Source organism: Balaenoptera musculus, chromosome 10 (assembly GCF_009873245.2).
Source record: "Balaenoptera musculus isolate JJ_BM4_2016_0621 chromosome 10, mBalMus1.pri.v3, whole genome shotgun sequence".
Taxonomy (NCBI): Eukaryota; Metazoa; Chordata; class Mammalia; order Artiodactyla; family Balaenopteridae; genus Balaenoptera; species Balaenoptera musculus.
Genome location: NC_045794.1, coordinates 44,924,104 through 44,942,319, shown reverse-complemented (window position 1 = coordinate 44,942,319; position 18,216 = coordinate 44,924,104). Strand labels below are relative to the sequence as shown.

General features: G+C 42.1%; 2 protein-coding genes across 6 annotated transcripts in view; both read left to right on the top strand.

The window, feature by feature from the left end:
• Window positions 1-7,360: 7,360 nt before the first annotated feature.
• APOF (apolipoprotein F) lies at window positions 7,361-8,755 on the top strand. Its single transcript, XM_036866475.1, is given in 3 exon segments — window positions 7,361-7,464; window positions 7,694-8,518; window positions 8,521-8,755. Coding segments are annotated over 2 exon segments (945 nt in total). The 5' UTR covers window positions 7,361-7,464; window positions 7,694-7,710; the 3' UTR covers window positions 8,658-8,755.
• A 111-nt stretch (window positions 8,756-8,866) lies between these two features.
• The window catches only part of STAT2 (signal transducer and activator of transcription 2), a 15,713-nt gene continuing 6,363 nt past the window's right edge, over window positions 8,867-18,216 (top strand). Inside the window, exons 1-11 of one of the 5 annotated variants that reach the window (XM_036864754.1) lie at window positions 8,867-9,824; window positions 11,566-11,709; window positions 11,865-12,018; window positions 12,366-12,461; window positions 12,637-12,726; window positions 12,818-12,893; window positions 13,330-13,415; window positions 13,579-13,727; window positions 17,294-17,452; window positions 17,556-17,648; window positions 17,858-17,917. In XM_036864754.1, coding sequence (XP_036720649.1) covers window positions 11,579-11,709; window positions 11,865-12,018; window positions 12,366-12,461; window positions 12,637-12,726; window positions 12,818-12,893; window positions 13,330-13,415; window positions 13,579-13,727; window positions 17,294-17,452; window positions 17,556-17,648; window positions 17,858-17,917 — 1,094 coding nt within the window. In that variant the 5' untranslated portion in view covers window positions 8,867-9,824; window positions 11,566-11,578. Of the gene's footprint in view, window positions 9,825-11,546; window positions 11,710-11,864; window positions 12,019-12,365; window positions 12,462-12,636; window positions 12,727-12,817; window positions 12,894-13,229; window positions 13,416-13,578; window positions 13,728-17,293; window positions 17,453-17,555; window positions 17,649-17,857; window positions 17,918-18,216 lie in introns of those variants that run through there. The other 4 variants (XM_036864756.1, XM_036864755.1, XM_036864757.1 and 1 more) reach the window with 4 other exon arrangements.

The window sequence follows — 18,216 nt, the reverse complement described above, 5'->3', positions numbered from 1 at the left end:
GTGTCTATGCTTTATCAATGTTCTCATGGGTATCAGTAGTTTATAGCTTTCTAATGCTAAGTAATATATCAGTTTGTGAATATACGACAGTTTTCTTAAAATTCATGCACCTGTTAGTGGATATTTGGGTAGTTTCCAATTTGGGGCTATTATGGATAAATAGGCTATGAACATTCTTGTCTTTTATGGGACATGTGTTATCATTTCTCTTTGGTAAATATTTAGAAGAAAAATTGCTAAGCAATAGGATGGGTATATATTTAACCATATATACATATATATGTGTATGTGTGTATATATATATACACATATAACTGCCAGTTTTCCAAAGTGATTGTACCAATGTATGAAAGTTCTACTTGATTCTCATCAACACTTGATATTATCTGTCTTTCTAATTTTAGCCATCCTAGTGGGTATCTCCTGGTGGTATTAATTTACATTCCTTTGATGACATGATATTGTACATCTTTCGATATGCTTATTGGCCACTGTTTTCTTTTGTGAAGTATCTGTTCAAGTCTTTTGTCCATTTATAAAATGGAATTGTTTGCTTATTTAATATTGTGTGTCTATATGCATATTGCATGTATCATACCACTGATGTAAATTATAGTGAGATACAGTCCTCCCTCGGTATCTGAGGGGGATTGGCTCCAGACCCTCCCTCCATACCAAATCTGTGGATGCTCAAGTCCCTTATATAAAATAGTACAGTCATAGTACAGTCGACCTTCCGTACAAGTTCTGCATCCATGGATACTGAGGCTGACTGTTTATCACTGACATAAATTTCACACATGTATCATATGTGATAGATATTCTCTGTCAGATATGTATTTGCAAGTATTTTCCCCAGACCATGCCTTGTCTCTTCATTTTCTTAACAGTAGAAGTTTTAATTTTGAAGTCCAATTTATTGATCTTTATTTTTATGATTAGTGCTTTTTTATTGTGGTAAAACATACATAACATAAAATTTACCATTTTAACCAATTCTAAGTGTATGTTTAGTGACATTAAGTACATTCACACGGTTGTTAATATCCATTCACTTTGTTACCATATCAATCTCCAGAACTTTTTTTTTTTTTTAATTTTTTTTTTTTTTTTAATGTGACACATACTTTTTTTTTTTTTTTTAATTTTATTTATTTATTTATGGCTGTGTTGGGTCTTCGTTTCTGTGCGAGGGCTTTCTCTAGTTGTGGCAAGTGGGGACCACTCTTCATCGCGGTGCGCGGGCCTCTCACTGTCGCAGCCTCTCTTGTTGCGGAGCACAGGCTCCAGACGCGCAGGCTCAGTAATTGTGGCTCACGGGCCTAGTTGCTCCGCGGCATGTGGGATCTTCCCAGACCAGGGCTCGAACCCGTGTCCCCTGCATTGGCAGGCAGATTCTCAACCACTGCGCCACCAGGGAAGCCCCTCCAGAACTTTTTCATCATCTTCCCAAACTGAAATTCTGTACTCATTAACACTAACTCCCTATTCCTCCCTGTCCTCAGCCCTGAATAACCATTATTCTACTTTCTGTCTCTGAATTTGACTATTCTAAGTACTTCATGTAAGTGGAATCATATAATATTTGTCCTTCTGTGTCTGGCTGATTTCATTTACTATAATGTCCTTAAGGTTCATTCATGTTATAGCATGTGTTCAGATTTCCTTCCTTTTTAAGGCTGAATAATGTTCCATTGTACGTGTATACCACATTTTGTTCACCCATTTGTGAGGGACATTTAGGTTGTGTGAAATGGTCTTTCATTGTGGTTTTGATTAGCATTTCCCTAATGATTAATAATATTGAGCATCTTTTCATGTGCTAATTGGCCATTTGTACGTCTTCTTTGGAAAAATGTCTATTCAAGTCCCTTGCCCTTTTCTTTTGGGTGTGGGGGGACTGTGCCGCGAGGCTTGTGGGATCTTAGTTCCCCGACCAGGGATCCAACCCAGGCCGCACTGTGGTTAGCAATCACAGTGAGAGTGCCAAGTCCTAACCACTGGACCGCCAGGTAATTCCCCTTTGCCCATTTTGAAATTGAATTGTTTGTTTGTTATTAAGTTGTAGGAATTCTTTATATAGTTTGGATATTAACCACCATCAGCTATATGATATGCAAAGATTTTCTCCCATTCTGTGGGTTATTTTTTCACTCTGTTGTTAGTGTCCTTTGATGCACAAAAGTTTTAAAAGTTAATTAATTTAAAGTTTTTAATGAAGTCCAATTTATTTTTTCTTTTGTTGCCTGTGCTTTTAGTGTCATATCCAATAAATCACTGCCAAATGCAATGTCATGAGGTTTTTTTCCTATGTTTTTTTCTAAGAAACTGTTTTAGCTCTTATGTTCAGGTTTTTGATCCATTTTGAGTTAATTTTTGTATATGGTGTGAAGGGTCAAACTTCATTTTTTGCATGTGGATATCCAATTGTCCCAGTACCATATGTCTCACTGAATGGTTCCAACACACTTGTAAAAAATCATTTGACTACATATGCAAAGATTTACTTCTGGGTTCTCTATCCTTTTCTGTTAGTCTATATGTCTATCTTTATGCCGATACCACACTGTTTTCTGTGTGTGCTTTTTTGCAAATTTTGTTCTCAGTTTATTTTTTAAATTGAAACTATGTTTATTTTTCTCGTTGATTTTTATAAGTTCCCAATATGTTAAACAATGTTAAGCAAAGTCTCTCATCCACTTATCTGTTAGGGCTAAACTAGAATTATTTTCAGGAAATGCTTTCATTTGCTGAAGCATATTCTCTCGGGAGGCCAGGCTCCTTGAGTTGTGTGTCCTAGTTTGTATCTTCATTTTTTTAAAAAATAAATTTATTTATTTATTTATTTTTGGCTGTGTTTGGGTCTTCGTTGCTGCGCGCGGGCTTTCTCTAGTTGCAGTGAGCAGGGGCTACTCTTCATTGCGGTGCGCGGGCTTCTCATTGCGGTGGCTTCTCTGGCTGCGGAGCATGGGCTCTAGGTGCACAGGCTTCAGTACTTGTGGCTCGCGGGCTCCAGAGCACAGGCTCAGTAGTTGTGGCGCACGGGCTTAGTTGCTCCACGGCATGTGGGATCTTCTCGGACCAGGGCTCAAACCCGTGTCCCCTGCATTGGCAGGCGGATTCTTAACCACTGTGCCACCAGGGAAGTCCCAGTATCTTCATTTTTTTTTTTTTTTTCTTCATTTTTAAGAAAAGGAATTATTCTCTCACTGCGGCTCAGCTGCTTACAAAAGCACGCAAGTGTGGCTTTGACTGGCCTTGCAGAATGACTCCTGTGAGGTACTTGTCATTATGTGTAGTACCACACTGTTTTGATTACTGTAGCTTTTTTTTTTTCAGGAACCACTTCAGTCTTATTTTATAGACTTCTTTTTGATCATCAAAGTTGTTTTCATCTTTGTAGTGATGCAGCGTTGTAATATATTTTCAAATCAGGAAGCGAGTCCTCCAAGTTTGTTTTCTTTTTCAAGATTGCTTCAGCTATTCAATGTCCCTTGAAATTTCATGTGAATTTTAGGATGGTTTTTCTGTTTTTGCAAAAAACATTACTGGGATTTTGGAAGAGATTGCATCAGATTTGTTAGTCTCTTTGGGTAGTATTGACATTTTAACAATGTTAAGTCTTCCAATCTATGGGTGTGATGTCTTTCCATTTATTTATGCCTTCTTTAATTTCTTTCAGCAATGTTTTGTAGTTTTCAATGTATAAGTCTTTTGCCACCTTGGTTAAGTTTATTCCTAAGTATTTTATGCTTTTTGATGCTGTTATAAAAAAATTGTTTTCTTTATTTCTTTTTTCATATTTTTCACTGTTAGTGTATAGACATGCAGCTAATTTGGGGTGTTGATTTTTTATCCTGCAACTTTGCTTAATTTGCTTATTAATTCTAGCAGGTGTGTGTGTTATTTAGGGTTTTCTACTTATATGATCACGTCTTCTGCAAACAGAGATAATTTTGCTTTTTTCTTTCCAATTTGGATGTCTTTTTTTCTTTTTCTTGCCTAATTGCTCAACACTATGTTGAATAAGAGTGTTGAAAGCAAACATCTTTGTCTTGTTCCTGATCTTAGAGGAAAAGCTTTCAGTCTTTTACCATTGAATATGATGTTAGCTGTGGGTTTTTCATTTATGACCTTTCTTATTAAGATAGTTTCTTCCTATTTCTATTTTATTGATGTAAAATGCTTTTCTACATCAATTGAGATGATCACGTGATTTTTCTCTTTCATTCTGTTAATGTGGTGAATTACACTGATTGATTTTCATATATTGAACCACTCTTACATTCTAGAAATAAATCCCATTTTGTCATGGTGTAAAATCCTTTTAATATGCTACCAAATTCAATTTGCTAGTATTTTGCATTAATATTCTCATGAGATATAGGTCTGTAGTTTTCTTTCCTTGTAGGGTCTTTGTCTAACTTTGATATCAGGGTAATGCTGGTCTCGTAGAATTAGTTAGGCATGTTCCCTCCTCTTTGATATTTTAGAAGAGTCTGAGAAGGATTGGTATTAATTCTTCTTCAAATGTTTGGTAGGAAAAAAAAGAATGTAAAAAATAAAAACAAAACTAAAAAAACTCACAAATGTTTGGTAGAATTCACCAATAAGACCATTTTGTCCAGGGCTTTTCTTTATTGGGAAATTTTTGATTACCGACTCAATCTCCTTACTAATTATAGGTCTGTTCAGATTTTCTATTACTTCATGATTCAGTCTTGGTAGGTTGTATGTTTCTAAGAATTTGTCTATTTCATCTAGATTATCCAATTTATTGTCATACACCTATTCATAGTACTCTCAAATTCCTTTTTGTTTCTGTAAAACAAATAGTAATATCCCCACTTTCATTTATTCTTTTTATTGAGATGTAATTGACATATTATATTAGTTTCCTTGGTGGGAATGTAAACTGGTGCAGCCACTGTAAAAAACAGTATGGAAGTTCCTCAAAAATTAGGATTTTCTACATAAACAATCATGTTGTTTCTAAATAAATACCGTTCTAATTTCCTTTCTATTTTTTTATGTGATTAATTTTTTATTATTTCCTCATTATACTACTTAGGACTTCCAGTACAATGTTGAAAAAGTGATGAGTAGATATTCTTGCTTTTTGATAGATCTTAGGAAAAAAGGGTTAAATATTTTACCCTTTGTTATATTACTCCACGGAAACGATATAGTCCTAGGTAGGGTTCCCTAGGGATTTAGCAACCAGTAACTTCAGGTAGTGTTGGACCGCTTTGCACCTAGTTCTTGCTTCCTACAATTTTGGTAGTGCATCCTTACAGAACTACCCCTCTTCTTTCTTCTGTCTGCTGTTAGTTGTCAGGGGCCGCTGCTGGGAACTGAGGGAAGTGAAATAGAGGGAAGGACTCTGGGCCCCTCCCTCTGGCCTGTTCCTTTTGGTTGTCTGTCAGAAATGAGTGACAGCAACTACTGAGCCCATGCGTCACAACTACTGAAGCCCGCACACCTAGATCCCGTGCTCCTCAACAAGAGAAGCCACCGCAATGAGAAGCCTTCGTATCGCAACGAAGAGTAGCCCCCGCTCACCCCAACTAAAAGAAAGCCCGCGTGCAGCAACGAGGACCCAACGCAGCCAAAAATAAATAAATTAATTAACTATTTTTTTTAAAAAAATAAATGAGTGACAGCACCAAGGAAACTTTTTACCATAACAATATGTAGGAACCTGTACCAGTTTCAGAAGGCATCAGATACCTTCTTCTCCTAATTTTTGGACGGTAGTTACTGCTAAACCCTAGATGAAACCCAATTTTTGGAGTTTTGGTTAGATTTGGAAAGAGTTACCACCCAGCTGATGAACACATTTTATTTGTGTTTTGCATTGGAATTAGAAAAGTGAGAAGTAGAAGTTGTACTGATTTCATTTAACTTACCAATATTTTCAGTTTCCCCGGACTTTCACCCAATGTATACTTTTAATAAGAACTTACTAAACGTTTTGGGGGTCTCTTGCCAGAGGTCATCAGCCTTTTTGCCTTACCTATTCTCCCTTTCAGAAGATACAGGGGAACTTCCCATCTCATGTATAGGTCCAGGGTAAAACCTTAGGACAATAGGGATATGGGGCAGGACTAGTAGGGTCAAAAAGGGAAAAGGCCTATTTGTCAGTATAGGACAAAGGTGAAGAGGACAAAGTCTGGGCTGGAGAGAGATGAATAAATATTTGCAAATGCTATGTCCTTCACTGTTTTGGACACTATCAGCATTCTGGCGTCCTCGTGATTCTGGCTGGGGTAAAGGAGAAAGTGGGATACAACAAAAAAATCAAAACAGTCATTCCAGCCATGAAGAAACCAAAGCAAAGGAGATGTTTGGACTTTCTTGTTCCTCTGGTTTGTTTCTAGGAAGTATATGATTTCAATCCTCCAAATGAATTTCCAGGCACCATTGAAGCGGACTTGCCCTAATGAAGTGTTAAAAACTAAACAGATAGGTTGCTTACACTTCTCTACGCCCATTTTGTTTGTTTGTTTGTTTTTCTATTCTCCTTTTTAAAAAAATGATAATTTTATCTTTGGAATGCATGCAAAGAAACTTCTTCATATTCCTTCTATTCTCCAGTCCCTCATATTTCCCTCCACATGTTGAAAAGTGTGCTATTGAAAACATTAGCTAGATAGAAAGACAGAGAAATAGATACATAGATAGACAGATTGATTTTTTTTATTGATAATTACATTTATAATTCAAGGAAACTTCAAATGTTCAGAACATTTACAATCTGATGAAAGCTTAAAGACACTTATTTTAACTAATAAAAATGGCTAAGCAATGATATCACAAATCTGTGATCCATTATTATATCCATTAGAATGACTGGATTAGTAAAAGAAACAAGTGGAAGTTGGGTAGATTATACTGGAGCTCAATCTCTCTCAGCATAGAGAACAGCTGATGGATAAACAATTGCTATCCACAATGGATGAGTCCAGCAGATTCTTACGGGCTGCATAACGTTATTTCTATCTTTGGAAAGGGAAGTTAAAAATAAGGCCAAAACTACAGAATAGAAACATGTAGAAGCATTTTAACTTTTTTCTCATTCATCTATCTTGTACTAAATCTCTAGTGAGACACTGAAGCTTGCTAATTTAATTTTTAAACTGAAAAGAGAATCACAGACATCTAACCTCTTCTGATTCTGGGTCTCACAGCTTCTATCATGAGCTAGAGTGTGAAAGTGGCAGGGACTGGTAGGAAATGCCAAAGAACAGAGTTTTTAGGTATTGAGGTCGAGTGTGTGACAAGGGGACAAGGTTTGAGAAGCCAGTACAAATGGACAAATATTTGCAGAGATTACATCTCTTACTGATAATAGGGGAAAGCCAATATCTACTTTCTTCACCCGACAGAGGAGTAGGCAGAAGAGGATCGAGGAGCTACCAAATCTATCAAAGCAGTCTTACTTCTTAATCACCAGACTTTGTGGTAATTTGGGGCTCCCTATTAAATGGGTGGAAATCAGGCAGAGGAAGACCTGAAGCTGGAGAAGGCCAAGAGGGAACAACTGGGTTGCATTTCTTGTTTCTCAGTGCTTTAGCTAAAAAGAACAGAAGTTTGGAGGTGATAGATGAGGTTCGCCCTGAGTCCTGGGCTCCTTTTGGACCACAGTCCTTAGGGAAACGGTTTGTATGTTTCTGGTTTCTCCCGTCTCCAGTGCACTCTGCTCCAGACATGCGTGGTCTCAGACTCATCATGGTACCAGTTGAGCTACTTCTTTGCTGCTTCCTGCTGCACACTGTGGATGCCATTTCATATGGAAACCAGACAAACGTCGTGGTGCATCTTCGCTCATCCTTGGGATCCTGGCTACCTTCCTCAACCCCCTTGTCTTGCCGGACCCTGCTCCCCAAATCCCTGCCTGGCTTCACCCACATGGCCCTTCTCCCCAAGTTCCTGGTAGGCCTGCCCCTGATGATTGCCTTGGAGAAAGCTGGCTGTCAAGCTGATGTACGGGTCCTGCAGCTTCAGCTCTACCGCCAGGGGGGTGTAAAGGCTACACAGATCCTCATCAGACATCTTCAAGAGCTCGAGAAAAGCAGAAGCACAGGGACGGGAGTGTCAGTGGATGCCCTGGCCTCTGCTCTGCAGCTGTTGGCCAGGGAGCACCCAGGCCCAGAGAGGGCCCGACGATCCCTCTCCATCAAGGACTGCGAGCAGGAGCAGGAGCAGAGCGTGCACAATGTAGTCCAGCTGCTGCCAGGAGTGGGAACCTTCTACAACCTGGGCACAGCATTGTATTATGCTGTTCAGAACTGCTCGGACAAGGCCAAGGAACGAGGCCGAGACGGGGTCATAGATCTGGGTTATGACCTTCTGATGGCCATGGCTGGAGCGTCAGGGGGGCCCGCGGGACTAGTGATCAGTACTGCACTTAAACCTATAGTGAAAGCTGGGGTTCAGCAGGTGATCCAGTATTATAATGAGAGAGAGGTGAACAGCCCTCCACCAGAGACCAGCAAGGAGGTCTTGGGGGTCACCTCAAATTGGGTCACCTGGAAGAAACAATTACCATGGCCCCTTTGGTATCAGAAGTAGTAAGTTCAGTTCCTTACTGGCAGTGGACCTTACTCTATGACTATGGCTTAGATCCTAGGGATGGGAATAGTACTGAGATATAAAAGAAGGTGGTAGGGAACTCCTTGGCTGTCCAGTGGTTAGGACTCCACTCTTTCACTGCTAAAGGGGCCGGGTTCAATCCCTGGTCGGGGAACTAAGATCCCCGTAAGCTGCGCAGCAATCAATCAATCAATCAATCAATTATAAAAGAAGGTGGTGGGACTTCCCTGGCGGTCCAGTGGAAGAATCCACGCTTCCACTGCAGGGGGTGCGGGTTTGATCCCTGGTGGGGAAACTAAGATCCTGCATGCCAGAGCAGTCCAGCCAAAAAAAAAAAAAAAAGATGGTAAACATGACGACTAGATCTAATATTCTGACAAGTAGTAATATGTATGTTCAAAATCCAAATCTCTGATTTTTTTTTTTGATTTTTTTTTTATCAAGGAGGAAGGCAGTACTGTAAAATGTAGAAATTTTAAAGTTCGTGGTTTGGAATCAGAGGATTTGGCTTTGAATCCAGGCTCCACTTGTTAGAGCTTCAGCGACCATTGACTAGTACCTTCTTTCTCCAAACTCAGTTTTTTAAATTTCTAAAGAATAGTGATTTGCATCTCAATGGGTTTCGCGGAAATTAAAAACGGTACGCTGTCCTAATGCTTAGCACGGTACCAACAATAAATAGGCTTTTGTTGTTTTTGTTGTTGTTGTTATTACTTAAGCCCTCCCCTTCCTGTCCCAATATGTCGAAATTCCGCCTCGCTTGTTAGCTTAGCGCCTCCAAGATCCTGAGCCAGTCTCGGTTCCGCTGCGTAGGTGCGGGTTCTCGGAAATCAGCTGTTTCAGTCCCGAGCTATTCTGTTCTTTGGACTCCTCCCTCCGCAGACACGGGGCAGGGCTTACTTGAGCTTTCCTACCAATCGCTGCAGCTAGAGGTGTGGTTTCGGCTTCTCTTGTCCCGCCTCGCGGAGAAGGAGGAGTTGTGGTGGCGCCAATAGAACTCACAGCCTGGGGAAGAGGTTGGCTGAATGGCAGCCAGTGTCGGGGCGCCTCTATGGGAATGGCGAGTTCCGGGGTTCAGCCGCTCACTCAAGCCTGTGGCAAGGGGGCGGGTTCCAGAGGCGGGCCGAAGCCGAGGGCGGCGCGGGAGGCTCTGGTGCCGGAGCTCTCTCTGGGGACCGGAAGCCTGGACCAGAGCTACTGGAGGGAGCGGGGGCTGAGACTCTAACCAGGTACCGGCCCTGAGAAGGCGGGCGGGGGTGTGGGTGGAGGTGCGAGTTTCTCCCTGAGAGGGCAGGCAGGCCCTGGGGGGTACGCCCCGGAGGAGTCAGACTCTGTCCCCAGGTTGAAACAGGAGCTGTCGCCTGCTTCATCCTCCTGTCCAACCTAAGTCCCCAACCGTAACGCCCCCCCCCTCCAGAAACACCCCTGCAACTTCCAAGACCCGAAACCTGGCATTGTTGCATTGGTTCAGTGTCTTGGCCAACGCTTTTACCTTCCGGTCTGTTATTTTTGATCCTTACCAAAAAAAGAAAGAAAAAAATAGAGTTCTTTTCAGAAAAGCTTATTGAGCACAAAATACGCGCCTAAAAGAGTGTTGGATAACTGGAGAAAAAAGGAGTTTACAGTCCTTAACCTCTGTGCTTGCAATCTATTTAAGAAGGCCAGGTTTTTTGGTTTTGTTTTTCATATTTAAACCTCAGGGTTTACTTGCCGCCTTGCTTTATTAATACCAGCCAGTTAGTTCCTTAGGAACTGGGGCCTCGTCGTTTGTTTTTTAAAAGGAATACAAGTACATAGTGTAAAAAGTCAAGCACTACTAAAGGGTTAAAGTGAAAAGTAGGAGCCCCTGCCCAATTCTTTCCTTCCCCTGTTCCTACTTCCCAGAGGTAGAAAGGCAGCTCATGATTATTCATACTGGTGGAAAAGAATCTTTCCCACCCCAAGCATTTGATTTGTAATAAAATCATGTGACCTTTTTTTAGACCATAGAAGTGGGTGTTAATTCTTTTTTGCTAGGCTCAGGCTGCAAGAAGGTTTGGTTTCCTAAACAGACAGATGGCAGTGGGCGGGGAAAGGTAGGGAGAAGGTCTCCACCCAGCCTGCTTGGTGACAGGCAAAAACAAGTTTTGAGTGAATTTTCTCACAAACTTAATAATCCACATGAAGAATCAGAGATTGACAGAGGTCATAAAAGTGTCACAATCTTAGGGATTGAGTGACCCCTTACACAGTATTTAAGTATCTTAAACATCTTCTAGAGAATGGAGCTCCTCTTTCCAACATGGAGAGCAGTTTATCTCCAAGGAGTTTCAGCCTCTGATAAAGCTTTGGGGCCAGCCGGGATAATGCTGAAATAAATACTTAAGACTGGGACTTCCCTGGCGGTCTAGTGGTTAAGACTCCACGCTTCCACTGCAGTGGGTTCAATCCCTGGTGGGGGAACTAAAATCCTGCATGCTGTGCGGAATGGCCAAAAATAAATAAATAATAAAAAAACCCTTTTTTTAAATACTTAAGACTGACCTTTAAATGCTCCAGCATAAGTGAATACAAACACAAACAAATAAATTTAAAATAAATTCATTGGGGGAGATAGATGAAATGAGATTGCGGAAATATCATACACGTTTGTTGAAGCTGGATGACGGGTACATGGATGATCCTTGTACTACTCACTCTACTTTGTTGTGTGTTTGAAAATTACCATAGAAACAAAAAGGCCTACATATTGGAGCTCTTAAATAGTACTCCCTGGAAGAATATGCGCCAAACTGATAATATTGTTTACTTCTGGAGAGGAGGAAAAGGGACCAGGATTGGGAGTGGGGTCAATCTAGACTTTACTTTTTTTCTGTATTTTTTCTTACCTGTATAATTAAACATTTTTTAAAATTTTTAATAATAAACAATCACAAGACTGTGGATGGTTTAGTCCAGGAAAATTTCCAATTGGGAACCTGCATCCTTCAGGCTCAGACCCCAAATGGCGCAGTGGGAGATGCTACAGAATCTTGACAGCCCATTTCAGGATCAGCTGCACCAGCTCTATTCAAATAGCCTCCTGCCGGTGGACATTCGACAGTACTTGGCTGTCTGGATTGAAGATCAGAACTGGTGAGGCCTTCAGGAAGTTGGGGGGATGAGGAAAATGATTTCTTTCTTCTGACCCCCCAGGATCCTGGAGATACCAAGGGCAGGAAGGGGTTGGAAGGCCTCAAGATAGTAGCAGCCCTGCAGAGATACTAATCCTTGTCCTTCCTGGTCACTAGGCAGGAAGCTGCACTGGGCAATGATGAGGCCAAGGCTAATATGCTGTTCTTCCACTTCTTGGACCAACTGAACTATGAGTGTAGCCGCTGCAGCCAGGACCCTGAGTGTTTGTTGCTACAGCACAACTTGCGAAAATTCTATCGGGACATTCAGGTACTTGGAGGAGCCAGGAATAACAAAGTAGGAATGGGAGCTGAGTGTAGAGGAGTACGTTTAGGGTATGGAACATGGAACAGGACCTGGAAGTTCAAAGGACAGGGGAAGATCTGGGGAAAATGGGACAGAGTCTGGACTTGGGAGATCACTGGCAGAGAGAAGGACATAGTCTAGATGACCCTTTCGGAAAGAGGCTAGGGTTTGGGGGACCAGTGGTGAAAAGGGGTAGGGCTTGGGACCCCGAAGAAGGGGAGAATACTGAGGTCACTGGTGGGGAGGGCCTGAGGTGGTAGTTCATTGATGGCAGTTGAGTTAAATCAATCCTTTCTCTTTTCCTACTGCAGGCCTTTCCCCAGGGCGCTACCCAATTGGCTGAGATGATCTTTAATCTCCTTCTGGAAGAAAAAAGAATTCTGACCCAGGCTCAGAGGGCTCAGTCGGTGAGAACAATTTGGTGGTGATGTTGAAAGCTCCTGGAGTAGAGAGGGTTCCTGCAAAGGAGTCAGGAAATTTGCCTCAGAACAAGATCCCTCCACATCCTGTGGTTTCATTTCAGGCCTGGATTTCAGGGATGAAAGGTCAGAGTTGAAATGTGCTCAGAGCCTCTTATTTCAGGAGCAAGGAGAGCCAGCCCTTGCAGCATCTGGGGAGAGCCAGCAGCATGAGATTGAATCGCGGATCCTGGAATTAAAGGCTATGTTGGAGGTTGGTAGATGTGGCAAGAGCCAGGGTGGGCAGGACTCAGCCTGCCTCCTCTCACAGAAGCAGCCTCATCAGGGTCTCATCTCCTCTGCAGAAGCTGGTGAAATCCGTCAGCCAACTGAAAGACCAGCAGGATGTCTTCTGCTTCCGATATAAGATCCAGACCTCAGGTAGAAAGCACATTGAGGGGTGGGAGAAAGATGCCTACTGGGAGGCCAAGGGTAGAATAGAGCAGAAGGGGAAAGCCCCAGTAAGCAATAATCACCTTCGGCTGCATCTTGCTGATTATAGTCCTGCTGCCATTGCAAAGCTGGAGGTGCCAGGGTATGTTGTAGAGGTCAGGCTGGAGGTGTAGCTGAGGGACAGCTAGTGAATGTTGGAGGGGATGCTTGGGAAACTGCCTTAGCAGATTGAGTGGGCTTCTGGTTCTAGCAAGACCATTCAGAATTTGCATGAGGGCCCAGAGGTGCCTGTGCTTTGGTTGGTTCCCCTTCTTCTCCCTTCAGAACTCCCCACTCCTGACTCTGGCTGAGGTCTGGGCTGGGAAGGAGAGGGGAAGGAGCCCTAGGTCTGAGCATTTGTCTCACTCCTGCTCCTGCTGTCCAGCGAGGACACCCTCTTTGGACCCCCATCAGACCAGACAGAAGGACATTCTGCAGGAAACGCTCAATGAACTGGACAGAAGGAGAAAGGTGGGTGGCAGAGGACAGAGGGAGTGGGCAGCAGGGAACTGGGGAAAATGAGGCATCGGGAGCCCTGGCCTCCTAGCCTTGGCTTCTTTGTCTCTTCATCCCTGGTTGAATGGTGGAGGGTGATGGTGAGAGGCTCTCAGCACTCACTTTATGTCTTTCATAGGAGGTGCTAGATGCCTCCAAAGCACTGCTAGGCCGATTAACTACCCTAATTGAGCTACTGCTGCCCAAGCTGGAGGAGTGGAAAGTTCGGCAGCAGAAAGCCTGCATTGGAGGCCCCCCGGATGGAGGGTTGGAGCAGTTGGAGAAGTGGTGAGAGGCACCTTCCCACCCTCGTGCTCACCTGGCCCTAGTCCTAACTACCCCCTGTGCTTTGTAGGTTATAATGCCCTGTGTATGGCAAGAGATATTGCCCTCCTTAATCTCTGCTCCCTAGAATGATACCAGCTCCCTTGTCTGACTGCAGCTCTGCTCTGCTCTTCATTCTCACCACCCAGGGAGCCCAGAGCCCAGTCTTTGCTTTGGGGAAAGTAATGAATTGATCCACAATCCGATTTCTCCTTCCTGCTTAATCACCCGAGAAATATCGTTTTACCTTTTTTTTAGTGCAATGAATATAATGCCAAAAAAAAAAAATTACCTGTTACCTTGATATCCAGATGTAGCTACTGTAATATTATTAAACAAAAATTGAATCATACTGTTGATACTATTTTGAGACCTGTGGGTTTGTTTGTTTTTTTTAACTTAGCAGTATATCATATTTACCCATGCCCATGATACTTTTATTTTTTACATCTTTGGCCACGCCACACAGCATATGGGATGTGGGATCGTTCCCCAACCAGGGATCAAACCCGCACCCCCTGCAGTGGAAGGGTGGAGTCTTAACCACTGGACCATCACGGAAGTCCCTACCCATGATACTTTTTTTTTTTCTCCTTTTTTTGGCTGTATTGGGTCTTCGTTGCTGCGCAGGCTTTCTCTAGTTGCGGTGAGCGGGGGCTACTCTTCATTGCGGTGCTCAGGCTTCTCATTGCAGTGGCTTCTCTTGTTGCGGAGCACGGGCTCTAGGCGCGCGGGCTTCAGTAGTTGTGACACGTGGGCTCAGTAGTTGTGGCTCTTGGGCTCTAGAACACAGGCTCAGTAGTTGTGGCGCACAGGCTTGGTTGCTCCGCGGCATGTGGGATCTTCCCGGAACAGGGCTTGAACCTGTGTCTCCTGCATTGGCAGGCGGATTCCTAACCACTGCGCCACCAGGGAAGCCCTAAACAAATTTCTTGATTTGTTTTCCAGTAAACTCCTTATTTTATATTAATTTTATTGTGATGTAGAAAAAAATAACTAATGTGTCCTTCAACATATTTGAAAAATACCTATTATTTAGATATTTTCTCATGAGAAAATTTATTATAATTTAAACTATTAAAAATATACCATGGAGCGGGGCACCTGTGGAATGAACTGGGAGACTGGGATTGACATATATACACTATTGATACTATGTATAAAATAGATAACTAATGAGAACCTACTGTATAGCACAGGGAACTCTACTCAGTGCTCTGTGGTGACCTAAATGGAAAGGAAATCCAAAAAAGAGGGAATATATGTATACATGTAGCTGATTCACTTTGCTGTACAGCAGAAAGTAACACAGCATTGTAAAGCAACTATTCTCCAATAAAAATTAATATAAAAAAATAAAAATATACCACTGTTCAGATAAATTGAAAACAGATATATAGGGCTTAGAGTACAGGATAAGTATTTACATTACAGTTGCACATGTATTCATCATATTGTACAGGGGTTGGCAAATTATGGCCTGTGAGTGATTTCTTGCTATTTTAAACAGTGCTGCAGTAAATAACCTCATAGCTCCATCTTTATTTACATCGCCAATTATTTCTATAATGTAAGTTATCAGAAGTGATATTCCTGGGTTAAAGTATATATTGGGTTGGCCAAAAAGTCCGTTCGGTTAGTGAATGCATTGTTCAATAAAATTCTTGGTGAAAATGAAAAATGTGTTTGTTGTTTTTACTTAAAACTGAACGAACTTTTTGGCCAGCCCAATACCTTTTCTTGGTGGTGGTGGTGCTGTTATTGTGTTGTTCTTTTGTTTCATTGTTTTTAATACAAAGAGATTTATTTCTTCTTCTGATTGTAAATATAAAATATACTAATTGGAAAAATTTCAGAACACTTAAAAGAGAAAAAAAGTAAAAATGACCCATGTGCATAATCTGATCGTTCAGAGGTAGCCACTGTTAATGCTTTTTTAAAAAAAATTTTTGATGTGGACCATTTTTAAAGTCTTTATTGAATTTGTTACAATATTGCTTCTGTTTTATGTTTTGGTTGTTTGGCCGTGAGGCATGTGGGATCTTAGCTCCCTGACCAGGGATCGAACCCACACCCCCTGCATTGGAAGGTGAAGTCTTAACCATTGGACCACCAGGGAAGTCCCCTGTTAATGCTTTTGAATACATTTTTTCCAGATTTTCCCCATGCATATTCACAAATATGCATCTATTTTAAACAGAACTCAGATTATATCATATATATACTATCTTGTAATTTTTTTAATTTAATGTTTTTGAACATTTTTTCTTGTTAAAAATTTGTGCTGGGCTTCCCTGGTGGCGCAGTGGTTGAGAGTCTGCCTGCCAATGCAGGGGACACGGGTTCGAGCCCTGGTCTGGGAAGATCCCACATGCCGCGGAGCAACTAGGCCCGTGAGCCACAACTACTGAGCCTGCGCGTCTGGAGCCTGTGCCCCGCAACAAGAGGGGCCGCGATAGTGAAAGGCCCGCGCACCGCAATGAAGAGTGGCCCCCGCTTGCCGCAACTAGAGAAAGCCCTCGCACGAAACGAAGACCCAACACAGCCAAAAATAAACAAATAAATAAATTTAAAAAAAATCCTTCCCTCTACTTCAAAAAAAAAAAAAGAAAAAAAAAATTTGTGCCTATATCATTATTTTTAATGGTTGCATAGTATTCCATGATGTCAATATGCCATAATTTATATACCCAATATCAATTGTTTCTAATTTTTCTATTACAGAAAACAAAGCTATGAACTGTGAACATCTGTCTTTGTCCATTTGTTTGTCTGATTATTTCCTTAGGCTATATCTTAGAAATGGAATACTACAAAATGTATATACATTTTTTGAAGCTTTTTATTTTTATTTTTTATATGTTTTTTGGCCACACCACGCAGCATGTGGGATCTTAGTTCCCCGACTAGGGATTGAACCCGCGCCCCTTGCATTGGAAGCGCGGAGTCTTAACCACTGGACCACCAGCGAAGTACCCTGAAGCTTTTTAAAAAAATAGTTCCAAACTGCTATCCCAATCTGTTTGCTCTTATGTAGTGGATAATTGTTTTCCTGTTACGATATTGCCTATCATTATTATTTCTTATTATATAGACAGTAAAACACATACAACTTCATCCCTTACTAGTTTTATGATCTTGAGCAAGTCACTTTACTCTTTCTATGCCTCAGCTTTACCATCTGTAAAATAGGGATAATAATAGTACCTACCTCATAGGGTTGTTGTAAGAATTAACCCTATGCATGAAGATGTGTGAAGCACTTAGAATAAAAAGTACATATCAACCATCATGTGAAAGTTAGCTTTATTATGTTAATAAATCTTTTATCAATTTTATATGTGAAAGTGGCTTTGATGTTCATTCCTTAGGTTATGAACAATGTTGAAATATCTTTCACATGCTTCCTGGATTCTTTTTTGTCCCAATCAGTTTCTGACTTTCCACATAGTTAAAGGGGAGCTCTTGGAGCCTGTTTGGGGATTCCAGGAAACTGATGGATTCTTTCTCCCTTGGATTCTGTCACCCAGGTTCACAGCTGGAGCAAAGCTGTTGTTTCATCTGCGGCAGCTGCTGAAGGAGCTACAGGGATTGAGTCACATGGTCACCTATCAGGGGGACCCTCTGATCGAAGGGGTGGATCTGCGGAAGGCCCAGGTCACAGAGCTGCTACAGCGCCTGCTCCACAGGTCTAGAGGCCGGGGGGGACCTCTAGGGAGGCCAGAGGGAAGGGACAAGGGGAGCCACTCTTACAGATACTGACCTCTATATATTCTCTCCACATCTCCCCAGAGCCTTTGTAGTAGAAACCCAGCCCTGCATGCCCCAAACTTCCCATCGACCCCTCATCCTCAAGACTGGGAGCAAGTTCACCGTCCGAACAAGGTTGGCATTTCAGAATTCATTCCTGCTTCCTTTTACCAGCCCTGATGCTTCCTGGCTTTACAAATCTTCCCACTCTTGGCTGTTTCTTCTCTCTTTTCCCCTCAATCTACTTACCTCTTTTAATCTCTTCCCTTGTTTTTTTCGAACATCTGGTCTATCCAGGAGATTGAAGTTGACCACTTTCCCCCATCTACCTCCCTCCCCTGCAGGCTGCTGGTGAGACTCCAGGAAGGCAATGAGTCACTGACTGCAGAAGTCTCCATTGACAGGTGAGTTGGGGCAGGTGAAGGGTGTGACTAAGGGGTGGCCAGGAAGTGGGGTGGTGGGGTGGAGGAGGTACTTACTCTTTACAACAGGGCCCTGGGGCTGTGTTCTTTTCCCTTCCATTCCTACCTCATAGAAATAGCTCATCTCTTTTGTTGAGTGCTTACTATGTGACATGTAGCTTGTCAAGTACCCCATTTAAAATTATCACAGGAACCCCATGAGTTAGGTATTGTCAATGCACTATTCAAATGAGGAAACAAGTTCAGATAATTTATGTCTCTAGTGCAAGGCCACATAGCTG